The sequence below is a fragment of the Podarcis vaucheri genome, assembly GCF_965113315.1.
Source record: "Podarcis vaucheri genome assembly, chromosome: 5".
Lineage (NCBI taxonomy): Eukaryota > Metazoa > Chordata > Lepidosauria > Squamata > Lacertidae > Podarcis > Podarcis vaucheri.
Window position 1 is genome coordinate 43,849,434 of NC_138763.1, and position 13,219 is coordinate 43,862,652.

The 13,219-nt window shown below is 43.0% G+C and overlaps 1 protein-coding gene across 1 annotated transcript in view; it reads left to right on the forward strand.

Moving 5' to 3' along the window:
• The window catches only part of HPSE2 (heparanase 2 (inactive)), a 120,743-nt gene that overhangs the window by 96,795 nt on the left and 10,729 nt on the right, over window positions 1-13,219 (forward strand). The window contains exons 7-9 of the mRNA XM_082224989.1: window positions 5,981-6,074; window positions 8,232-8,338; window positions 12,646-12,760. Coding sequence (XP_082081115.1) covers window positions 5,981-6,074; window positions 8,232-8,338; window positions 12,646-12,760 — 316 coding nt within the window. The remainder of the gene's footprint in view (window positions 1-5,980; window positions 6,075-8,231; window positions 8,339-12,645; window positions 12,761-13,219) is intronic.

Below are 13,219 nucleotides of genomic sequence, written 5' to 3' on the forward strand. Positions count from 1 at the left end.
GACTACCTTTCCCATTCTATTTTCTTGAGTTCACTCTGTTGGCTAAGGAGAAACTTTTCTAGTTATATGGACGGGCTAAACTCTTGCAGACAGCAGAACTTACGCTGTGAGAAGAATACAAGCTATGTAGCAAGGAATTCTACCACTCATGTTGGTTTTGGTGTCAGAGGCTTCCCTAGTGTGAAGCTCAGGGTAGGCTAAGAATAAATCCTATAAGATAAGCCTTGCACATTTCAGGATCAATGCAAGAAGATATTCAGAGAAAAGATTGCCGCACACCAGTGCCCTATGTGTGGCAGAGGGATGATGTCCTCACAGAAACCTACTGTGTGATGAATATTTCAAACGGCAGAACTTGTCTGCTAGCACTGTTCTTCCCTCACTAGTGTGAGAAACTGGAAGTCACAGGACAAGCTGACTGTGAATATACAGGGATGTTTTCAACTAATTTTTACTCATAGTAGACCCATTGAAATAAACAGACCTAGTCATAGTCATTAAATCCAACAAGTCTACTCTGAGTAAAATGTGGGTTGAGTCACAGAGAGGTACTTTTATTGACATTTCTGCCTTTTTTGCCATTTACCTTAGCAACCAGGTCTGTCTACTCTCTGGGGTCATGTGATAGCTTTAGAAAGACACATGTGCAGCATTTACCTAGCCTGAATGGGATATTGTCCTGGTTTAACCATGTTGCTGAAGGTGACCTGATCAGGAGCAAGGGCCACTTTTAGAAATGGTGGGCATAGAATTCTTGCTGCGGCAAAAAATGGGCTGTGATCCACAGGCAGTTCTCTTAATGAAGAGTTTGCTCAGGTTAGTGTGACTGGTGTTCCTGCTGCCTAACAACATAGCCTGAGAGCAAGCATGGACTGAATGCCAAGTAATGACAGTCCCTTGTCCTTAGAAAGTTGTTGATTCTCTGTTGTATTTGTTGGCATCTTCAGAATGATGCTGCGCCAAATTGGTATTAGCTTGTACAGACATTTTTGCCAAAATAAATTTCTGGCTTTCCAGGATTCCATGGGGTTGATCCACTAGTGGTGCTGAAACTATCCCTTGTTCCAGAGATTGACTGTCAGTAATCTCTAGGCTAGGGGTGTCTAACCTGTGGCTTTCTGGATATTGTTGGACTCCAGCTCCCATCAGTCTCAGTCAGCATGGTCAATAGGCCCCACATGAGGAAGAGAGCTCTCTCACTCAAACATTATGATTTTGACTGAACAAAGGCAGGATGTGTGTTAGCCTTTCTCTAGTGATTGACAGAAAGTGAAGCTTTATAGAATAAAATAGAAAGAAGGGCCCTCAAAACCTGTCAAGATTTACACTTAGGCAAGATATTATATTATGCAAGACCCCTTTATGGTGCTTTAATGCCTTCAGCTACACGGAAGGAAGTTCTGTGGTGCACGCAAAAGTGTTTCCCAGGTTATAGCCACAGAATTGCACTTACAGAGAACTCAGTGTTATTTGGAATAACATGGGTTCATGATTCCAGACTATACCTACTTCATTTGTGTGTGAAACTCCATGATAATCGTGTTGGAAACAATTATGCATACCATATAGCACTCCATTCATTCTGGGACTCCAGACTCCAGTGAAGCTTCCTTTCTAAATTTACAGAGATTCAGGAGTGCTGCGCTGATCACTCTCCCAGGCACAGTGGCTACACAATGACTATGTTACCTGTGCATGAGATCTGTTGCTATCACTCATTGAGTGCCGTGGGGTTGATGACAGAACTTTTGCAGTGTATTTGTTCATGAATCAGAGCCTTGGTTCATATACACTAGTAAGCACATATGGTATTGTAGCATACCAGTGGAACAAATGAAACATTTGTTGTAAGAATGCATTGAGTATTTTGCTGCAGAAGGATTCGCTCTACAGGAGATGCCCTTAAGACTGAAATGGAGGAAAGGAATTCAGAGTGGAAAATGTGCAATATCCTGTGGTGTGTGTCTACTCATCTGGGTGGTTAGTGTCCATCTCTCTATCACGAAGGACAAAGCCCATCCATGTGGGTCACACATCCCCCCCCCAATCTAACATGAACTGTTTGAGAAAATCAGCACTTTTAGATAGCAGCAATGGCATGAGTTTAATTACAGAATGTTGTACTAATGCTGGGCCTGATTCTTTGATACTTGTTCCGTACCTTGATTCCATGAAATAGATAGCCGTTGCAGGGGGAAGTTCTGGGAAAACTTCACCCACACACCCTTTCCCCATCAAATAAGCTCCTGCTTTTTCTGGGGAAACTTCATCTGCCCTCCCCTTTCCCTGTAAAGAGCGCCTACTGCCATCCTTGCTGTAGTTGCTTTGTAGGGGAAAGGTTAGTTGCTAAAAAAGTAGTGTGTGTGCCCCAGCACTGGAGCAAAACAGCAGGCACAATGAATTTTCACTGAAACTGGACAGCATCAGAGGTGAGGGATATGTTGTAGGAAATCATGTGAATTTGTTTTAGAAGTGATCAAAGCAGATTGGTAGACAGGCAATTCAAAGGGGTGGGGCTCACAAACACCACCATCCACATCACAGACCAATTGCCCCAGAGTCAGACTTCAAACACTTGCAGAGTACAGTTGAAAGAGAATGTCCAGAAGTGGCTAAAATCAAAACTGTAAGAGTCTGGTATCACACATGAAAAAAGGAAATAGCTTATGAGGAACAAGCAGAGGGCTTTCTCGGTAGTGGCACCTGCCCTGTGGAATGCCCTCCCATCAGATGTCAAAGAAATAAACAACTATCTGATTTTTAGAAGACATCTGAAAGCAACCCTGTTTAGGGTAGTTTTTAATGATTGATGTTTATTGTGTGTTTAATATTCTGTTGGGAGCTGCACAGAGTGACTGGGAAAACCCAGGCAGATGGGCGGGTTATATACATAATATATCATCATCAGCAGCAGCTAGATTTTCAGGAGTGAGCAAATGGTGACAATACCAGAGATGGAGGAAGTATTTTGTGCAGGAAACCTGTGCCTTGCTGAATAGCTGCAGGGGGAAGGTGCCAGCTTCCCCTTCCCCAGCTAGTGAGAAAAAACTGGGAGGTGGGACGAAGAGAGGAGGTGGTGGGGCTCTAATTCCAAGCAGACCTTCCTGGAGCAGGAATGGATTTGGAAATTCCTGAGTGTTGGGAAATGGCTTTAATGCAATTAACTGAAATAAAAGGAGGGGGTCAGATAATGGGGCAAAGGTTCCTCTACCATAAAGAGGAGTAAAACAAAAACAGCTGTTCTGAAGCCCTCAAACTTTGCTCATTAAATCCCATCTGAGGCTAATGGTTTGGGCCGTTAATTGTGGGTGGTGTCTTAAAAAGATACTGATGCTTTCATAGTTTTGCTTAGTGTAAGAGGCAGCTGGCATCCCAACTCCCCAGAAATGGCTTGCATGGGCTTTTAAGCATGCAGGTAGGCAGCAAGCACAGTGCAGACAGTGATGTGGTGCTGAATTGCATGATTAGATATGTAATAGACATTTCTTGTCCATGATTCAGCTTGGGCTTTTGCTGCTGAAGTTAACATGTTGATGGGGAGAGGAAAAGAACCCTTCCAGTCTTCTTTAAGTTCCTGAACTGGAGAGCTGCCAGCAGAGCAAATATATTGTTACACACCACTCAAATCTCCATGAATGGTGCGAGATTCTAAGGGATGCAGATGCACTAACCAGGGTCTATGTTTCCTTTTGGGACAATGTGCCACAACAGAGACTGTGGTCTCTTTATGATATATGAAAATAATGTTTTTTCTGCTACCACTGAAGCTGATATTATTTTGCTCAGAAGCCTGATTGAGCTTCAGACTACTGCTCTTGGGAAGGAGTGCGGTCTGTTGGGCCTATGCCAAACTTTAAACAACTTCTTCATTAATTTCCTAACCCCAAACCTCACAGTAACTATACCATTCAGTTGTAGGGCTCAACTCCTGCCATATTTGTCCAAACAGCATTCCCCACTATGCTTCCAGATGTGCTAGCAAACATTTTAAGTCAAACATGCTGTGCAGTCCCTTTGTTTTAATCCAAGGGATGTGCTGACATGTAACACTAAGGTAAGGTGTGCGACTTGTTTATCCACAATGTGCACTAGCATTCCTGTTTTGCTCTTCCCAGCTGGGGAAAGCAAACCACAACCCTTGACTTTAGCATTATGTCCAAACCAGTGTGCATTATTTGCTCCTCTCCAAACTAACCATGCTGCGAAGCCAAGGTTTATTATTCTTGTCTTGCCGACTGTGGTTTGTTTGGGAGCAGTGTACTGGGAGGAGCACTTGCTAGGATGACATCATGCTAAGCCAGAACTTGTGGATTGTTGCTCCCAGCTGGATGAAGGGAGGAGCAAAGCAGGAATGCTTGAACTGTATGCATTAGCATACAACTTGTGCATATTATGGTTCAAAAAACCAACACACATCTTGGCTTAGCATTACATGTGAACGTGCTCAGTGGTTCAAACTTTTCACAACAGACTTCCGCCCCTCGAAACACATGCAGAGGAGCCACACAGTTTCAGCATGACAGCAGGTGCTAATCTTGTAGCCTTTAGGAGGGTCTAGGACCCACCCACCCCCTTCTCAGCAGGAAAGGTCTGCTTTGCCTGTCTCAAAAGCCCAAGGACGTTTTTATGCATCATGCAGAAAAGGGAATGCTCCAGTAAAAGTAAATGGGAGTGTTGGAAACAACTGATTGCCATTGGGCAGCTATCTACCAGACCTAGTGGAGCAGCCAAGAGAATCACCAGATGTGGGGTTAGTTTGCTCTGGTGTTCTCCCTATCCTTGCAAAGATGCTGGAGACACGTAAGCAATGCAATAGTAAAAACACTGGTAAAGTTCTGTGCCATCTTGCCAGTCTCTCACGTTTGGAAAGAAAACTCCCAGGGGTGTCTTAGAACCAGCACATCCTTGCCTGTCATTTTCCGGCCCAAGTCTAAATCCATCCAGTACTTTTTCAGAAAATATCCTCTGCTGGCATTATCCTTCTGCTTACAATGTTGCCTCCGCAATAAATCTAGTCTCATTTACCCTCTCTTTTCATTCAGGCACTGATTTGTTATACCTATATATTGCACTCTTTCATGGGGAAACTCTGCGTGGCTAATGGAGGGTGGTAATGGCCCGGTCAGTGTATGGTTTCTGAAACATTGGTCCAGATATCTCTTTACAGGATCTGGTGTTGGTAAGAGCATAAAAGGAACTCCACTGGATCAAATCAACTATCCATCTAGTTGAGCACCCTTTTCCCCACAGTGACCAACCACATGCCTTTGGGACACCCACAAGTGCATGAACACAATAACCCTTCCCTGTTACTGCACCCCAGAAACTGGTGCTGAGGGACACACAGCCTCTCAAATCTGGTGAAGAATTGTGCATTTCCTGTTCTTTCACGTGTCAGAAAGAACAGGGTGGTGAGGTTAGTTGTAGCAGTGTATTCATACTTGGTCAATCAATTAATATGCACAATGTGAGCAGAAGGGCCTGACTGGATGGGCAAGCTCACAGTTGGGAACCTTAATAATATTTTCCTCTTTATTTTGCACCAGATGTGGTGCTAGGCACTGTGCGGAACATAGAAACGTGTTTCTGCCCAGAGGGCTTGCTGTCTTCATTAGATGGACAAGTTGGTAGGAAGTAGAGATCAGGGACTAATTGCACAATTACTTGTGCAAATGGAAGTGCAGGTGAAGGTGCAGGCAAAGACTTTGCTGAAGAGATGGATTATGGAAGGGCTTTTAGAAGAGAGGGAAATTGTGGGGAGGGTCCTCTGGGCACAGGGAGCATCCTGTGGCAGAAGGCACAGAGAAGAGAGTGGTAGAAGAAACAAAGGTCAGTAAGAGCAACTCATCTTATGCAGAACAGAGAGCAACCTTTGGGGAACCCCAAATGTGGGCATCAGAGGCGCGGTCCTTAGCCAGGGTGAGGGAGAGCACATAACTGCAGCCCCTCTCTGACTGTTGCCTTCTCATTTTCATTCCAGTTACTACCTTGATGGCCGAGTGGCCAAGGTGACGGACTTCCTGAAAACGCGCCTGTTAGACACACTCTCTGACCAGATCAGGAAAATCCAGAAAGTGCGTGAGTGAGAGGGATGGCTGGGGCAAGAGGGCAGCATGTCTCCACGGGTGGGGAGCTTTCTCCTGGGCTCACTCTGCCCAGTGCTAGACACACCTAGCAGGGGTTTCAGTTGGGACCAACCTTGCTACTTATGGGCCCCGCAGGATCCCGGCTTTCAGGTCAGGCTAAGCAAAGCTGGGAAAGTAGGTATGAAGATATCCAAGATATGCCCCATAGACAGGCTCTGTCCCTATGGGAGCATTGGGAATGGCTACTTTGGAGTCAGTCAAGCTGTAGTAGTATCAGAACTTCTGGTAGATTATGGCAGTAAATGAACTATAGTCTCAACAAGATAGGAATTGAGGGTGAGGCAATAGACCTTTGGAAATTAAAATGAAAAGTAAGATGGAAATATGGTTCTTCTTTATGGAATGCACCTTGCTTAGCTATGAGGCTTCCTGGCAGGAATGTTTGATCCATTGTTGACTAGAATGGTCGACTCATCAAAACAAACATGATTTATCAGAAAGGACTTTTTAAATCTTAATTTGGGGTTGGATTTTCATCTGGGCTACCAGGCTGATCCTAATAGGGGACCAATCATTCTGTTAGAGAACCCAACACAAATATTAGGTGAAGTGCCACTAATTGAAGTTATGAGCCCCTTTCTATGCTCTTGCCTTGTTTTATTGCTACAAGATGCTGCCTTCAGGTAATGAAGCCAGGTCTGGCAAGTGGCCAGATCTCCTAGGCACTCTGACAGGTCTCCTGTGCAGAGGCAGAAGGAGCCGCAAGCTGGCATCCTCAGTCCTTGTTGTCACTGATGTGCTTTTGTTTGCTGGCGCCGTCTTGTCCTGGGCATGTCTGTGCTGCCAAGGTTTGTCTTGTGTTACGATGGCATTTCCCAGGCCGGTATCTCTGATGCCATGCTCATATCTCCATTTCACCACTTCAGATGCTCAGCAAAGCACCACTGTCCAATTTGGTCTTAGAATCAAGGCCTTGTGAGAAAGTTTTGGCTGCTCCAAAACTAGCAGGTTTGTTGCCACCCTGTGCCCAGGACTATTATTACTCTCATTATGCAATCTGGCATGGTTGTGACGTGAGATTGCTTCATAGTTGCTACCACCATAGTTCCTATTCCCAGTTTCTCAGGAACAGTTTAGAGTCTGAAATCCTGTCCTGACTTATGGAGAAGTTAGACCCTGTGCACCCATGTAGATTGACCATCTGAGCACTAACCAGATTCCCCCCCTTTCATTTGGCTGCTATTCCTTTATTTAGTTCTTTGGCAAATTTACACATTATACTTGTACATACAGTAAGGAGCTATGTCTGATCCCAGCTCCATGGTGCATTGTATTTATATCATAAAAACAGTGAAAAATGTGTTAGCTGTGCACATGACAAATACAGTGTGTGAAAGTGGCCCTTTTATGCAGTGCTGGTTGAAGGGCAGCTTTCAATGAACATATATGCAAAGGAGTCACCATGTGAGGATCAGAGATGATCAACTTTTTAAAACTGAGAATGAGGGCAACCTTTGCTGCATAACTGCTATGTGGGGATGGATGGTGGTCCAGTCAGGAAGATGGTAGGGTTGCCCCATAGTTAGATGGCATGCCAGCCTAATGTGATGTAACTTGGAAGGGAAGTTTATCTATGTATATGGGATATATCCTACACAAGTTAGTGTGTGCGTGTAATTTCTATTTCTGTAAGGAGATGGGACTTTGAAGAAATAACAACCCCGTCTTGCAACAGTGGGGTGCTTTCTTCGCCAGCATGTTATGTGGTGCTTCAGATGGGACACATAAGCCTAGGGAAGGGAACCAGTGCTGGATTAGAGGCTCCTGGGGCACTTAAGAAATGGTCAAAGTGAAAGCCTGCAAAGACCTGTATGTTAAGGGGTTGGAGTAAGATCAGTGCAGGAACTGGAAGTGGGGGAGAGGTAAGGAAGATTATTGCCAGGCAATGGGGTGGTGTTGGTAAGATATTTTCTTTAGCTCATTGTGTTTCCCACCTATTACTCACCTCTACTCTGTGACCTCATTAAGCCATGCAAAGCCAAGCAATCCTATTTGTGCTAACCTGTTCACATCCATAGCATTTTATGAGTACTAGCTGCCTCCTGAAGATTACTGACCATCCTTGCCCTTTTATTTTGGCAATAGGTTGTCAATGCACATGTGCCTGGAAAAAGGATTTGGCTCGAGGGCATCGGAGCCACCTCTGAAGGAGGCATCACCAACCTCTCAGATTCCTATGCTGCCAGCTTCCTGTGAGTCAACCTGAGTGTGTTTTTGTTGGTGATGGTAGTGGTGGTGTGTGTGATGTGGAGACAGGGAATTAATCAATGGATAATTAATCAAAAGGTATGTCAGCTGGTTGTCCCCTGGCTGTTTGTCCTTGAGTACAAGGATCCTTCACCAGTTCCCCAGTCCAGCACCCCAAATCCAGTTTGGAACCCTAGCAAGGAGGTTGGGGAGAGGTAAACTCTTTGCATCTTGCTGCAGTCCCAGTCTGGATTGGAGAGGGAAGCATACACTGAAAATAGCAAAAACAAAAAAAGGTTCCGACATGGGTTTTTGTTTTGTTTTGTTTTGTTTTGTTTGCAATGAAAATTTCAGGCCCAGGAAACACAATCCAGATTGAGACAACAGCAGAAGGGCAAAGGATTAAAGCCCCACAAATTTAGGTCCTGATAAGGGTCATGTCCCCCATGGAAGCAGTGTGTGTGCGCGTGTGCGTGTGCGTATGCACAGAAGGTCACATGTAGTGTCTCCCCCCCCCGCCCAGTGAACTGATTCTCTGCCTCATTTCCAGAATAAAAGTTTCAGAACACTTTGCGCATTGATCTAGACCTACTTAACTGGGAGTAAGTCCCATTTAATTTAATGAGTAGTCCCATTTTACTTCTGAGTAGACATGTATAGAATTGCACTGAAAAGCAACAGCCCTATGCATACTGTCATGGGAATGAAATACTTTGAATACAGTTGGACTTTCTTCTGAGTAAACATATATAGGATTTCACTGTGAATGCATTATTGTAAATTCTTCGTAAGAAATTTCCCACCAAAAGCATCTGTTTACCAGAAAGAGACAGAAAAACTTTATGACTGTAGGACCACTTGGACAATGGAACAAACTGCCCCAAAGTTATGGAATTTCCTTCCATGGAGAAACCTTTTAAGGATAAACTGGATGGCTAGTTTTCAAGTTCTAAGGAAATCCTGCCAGTGAAAGAAGCTGTTTTCAATGAGGTCCCATTCCATCCCATTCACTTATCCAAAGTGTGTATCTTGCCTGTTCTTCAGGACGGTTTTTCACAGCTTGGCTTTGCCATTGACAAGGGTGATTCAAGGCTATGTGTCTTTTCTCCCTTCTCTACAAGTATAGAAAATTGGTCTAGTGAAGCACAAAACTCAATTTCATGAGAATTTTAGCTTTCTTTACCACCCAAGTAAGAAGGCTTTGGGCCCTTATGTGGTAGGTTTGGAACATTTTCTGGAGACATCTCTGACGTCAGAGAATTGAGTAATTTAATATTTTCTGTGGTCAGAGAGAAGGAAGGACATCAGTGCCTTGCAGAGCTCCTTGTCCCTCCCAGCTACTTACAGAAATGGAATACATTTTTCTTAAAAAAATAGGCACCAATTTGTTTTATCTGTATGCTTTATATCAGCCTTCCCAACCAGGTGCCTTCCAGATGTTTTGGACTACAAATCCCATCATCCCTGGCCCATTCTGGCTGGGGCTGGTGGGAGTCACAGTACAAAACATCTGGAGAAGCCTGTTTTATATAGAGTCCAGCTTTTTGAGCCATAGAGTTTGGGATATCTCAGCATGATGTTTGTTTGTTTGCTGGCTTGCTTGCTTGCTTGCTTGTTTATTAAGCACAGAGTACACATACCTCTGGCTTCCTTTCCCAGCAGCTTGGTCAGAGTGCTGATTGGCTGAAAGTTCCCATGCCCTTTTTCTCTTCCCTATCAGCACCCGGCCCGTTTGTCTTTGCTCATTAGAATGCCAGATGTACAGTGAAGATGGTGTAGCTGTACATTAGCAGACAGGATTAACTTGAAAATTGCTGCCTGCTCTGTGCTATTTTACACGTGTAACCCAATTCTGTGCATGCCTCCTCCCAAGTCAGTCAGTCAGTCATGCTTACTCCCAAATTCACTGGGGTTTACTAAGCGTATAAGTAAGATTGCAGCCTTGCAGCTAAAATGAGTAAATAAAAATGACTTCTAAAATTGCATCTTTTCTTTCTATTTTATTTCTGTGCAATCGCTTTGCTTCTCCCTAACCTCAGGGACCATCACTGATAGTCATGGAATTGTTTCTTTGGCTATCACTGAATATCTCAGCTGGGATCTATATAACTGTGTACAGTAATTCCAGCACAGCCTTTAATGGAAACGGGGAAAATGTGTAGCATTAACCGTGTTCCCAAAAGTGGTTTTCACCAGATAACTTCACAACATTTTATCACATTAGCATCTATCTCTTGAAAAACACTTGAATTTCTGTTGCCAAAAGAGCAGAGGACTTTTATCAGAGTGCAAGCTGGATAAGAAAGTAGTGCTGTGTGCTGGATAGGGTGTGGTAGGGATACTTGAAGAATTTGTTTTTTGCAAATTCCAGTTCAAACTGGTCTGATCTGGATTAATGTAATTATTCACAAACTTTCACACTTTTCTGAATGTTGCAACTCAATTTTCAGCAGTTTCAACAAAGGATTGATTGGGTGTGTATTTTAATGTGAATCTGTGTGTTTTCATGCTGACTTAAAATCACATATAAACTGATGCAGAAATGAACTAAATTTTAAGATTGGCAAAATGAGAAACTGAAAGAAACTAAATTGTCATGTCTGTTCATTCCTGGTTAATCGTGGCAAAATGCATTTAAAATGAATATTTTGAGAAAGAGTATATTAGAAAAAGTATTTTAAGAGAAAAAGCTTTTAAAGTAAATATTTTAAAATTGGTTTTTATCTAACTAGCCCATCATTGCATACATGGAATGACTTTTGTAAGTACAGTGGAGTTTCCCCTACACTCCAGTCTGCTCCCCCAACCCTCTGGGGCAGATTTGGGGGTGACATGGGGGAAGGAGAGAGGGAGGTATTCCATTGCACTTGCAGAAGTCATTCTGCACATTCACTATACTGTATAGCTGGATTCAATCCATATCTTTAAAATGTGCTTTTTTGTGCATGTTTTAAAAAATATTTGTTGATCAATGCAGGAAAAAAATGAATCCATGCAAAAGTGACACAGGTGAACACATGCAAAAGCAACATGGACTTCAATTGATTGGTCCATCGCTAGAGTATTGCACTTGAAAAAGAGACATTGCACTTCAAAATTTCATCCAAACTAGAACCCTTTTGAATTAAGGCATTATTTTTCCACAGCAAGTTCCACATGGCGCTTATTATAGCACTATATTATCTGAAGATGCTGGTCCCTATGGCCAAGATTCTTCTATAATGTTTACTATGAAGTAGTAAGTCTCTTTCAGGGAAGGTTGCCTGTAACTTTATGAAGAAGCTTCCTCATTGTGTCTTCTGCCTCTAATTGCTTCCTATTCATGAAGGCAGCAGCAGTGTTGAAGATCTTCTTAATTAGTCTCTGTTATTGTGTGTGGAGTGCTTTCTTTTCATTTTTGAATTTTCTTTTAATTGTAAATTAATGCTATTTCAGAAAATAAAAAACAAGAAGAAATCCATAGTTAAAACTCACCAGGGTACAAATAATTGACTAATTAAGGGGTAATGAAAAGACAGATTGTTGGTAGCACTGAACAATAACAAAGCTTATACAGTGGTACCTCGTAAGCCGAATGCCTCGGAAGACGAAAAACTCGCAAGACGAAAGAGTTTTTCGTTTTTTGAGTTGCTTCGCAAGACGAATTTCCCTATGGGTTTGCTTTGCAAGACGAAAACGTCTTGCAAGTTTGTTTCCTTTTTCTTAAAACCGCTTGAAGAGGTGCAGTTGCGACTTGACCGTGCTTCGCAAGACGAAAAATTCGCAAGGTGAAAAAACTCGCAGAACAAATTAATTTCGTCTTGCAAGGCACCACTGTAATTAAAAACACAGTAGCCGTAGTGCTTTGCTAGTCCACATTGAATATTGCAATTGCATTTTACCTCTTAAAAAACAAACAAATCGGCTCTGCAAAAAGGCAACACAGACAACACAATCATTCCAACTGGTTGACTATGAGCTCATTTGAATTCTCCATAAAAATGACTGAATAAAGAATATCAATTCCACACTATAAACAGTCCAATCTCTGCTCAGCAGTGAACCTCAATGGGTGACTTCAGGCCGGTCACTATTGCTCAGTTTAAACTACCTCACAGGGATGCTGTGAGGAAAAAAATGGAGATGAAGACGTTTGTACTGTACTTCCTTGATAGAAGGAACTAAATCTATTGTTAATACTTCAGTTGCTCTTAAGTATGGGAGCCAAGAATCTGTGGGGCTGAGGCAGAATGTAGAAGAATGTTCTGGGGATCCATCGCCTGCTACTCTCTGAAATACTGATTAAGTCCTCTGGTGTTTTTTTTTTTGCCAGGTGGCTGAACTCTCTTGGGATGTTGTCCAGTCAAGGCATTGATGTAGTAATGCGACACTCATTTTTTGACCATGGGCACAACCATCTTGTGGACCAGAACTTCAACCCTTTGCCGGTAGGTGTGCAACACCATGTTCCATTCTGCAACTTTTGAATTTGCCCCATCACCAGTCTGTTCTTATTGGGTCTCTGCCACACCAGACTGCTTGGTTTCCTTATCTATTTACTATAGGTATGCAGTGTGAGCATGATCTCTTGTTTTGCCCTATTCTCCACACCTCTTTTTACACACACACACACACACACACACACACACACACCATCCTTTTTGCAGTTGCTGTTTCAGAACAGCAGTTATTTTCTTAACCAATAAAGATATATGACATGTTGACCCACACACAGTACGTCTTGTATTCACATATTTATTTATTACTACTTTATTATATCCCATTTTTCCTCCAGAGAGCTCAAGGTAGCATAGGTAATTCTCCCTCTCCACATTTTATCCTCACAAAACCCCTGTGAGGTAAATTAGGCCGAGAGACAGACCCAAGTGAGTTTCATGGCTGGGTGA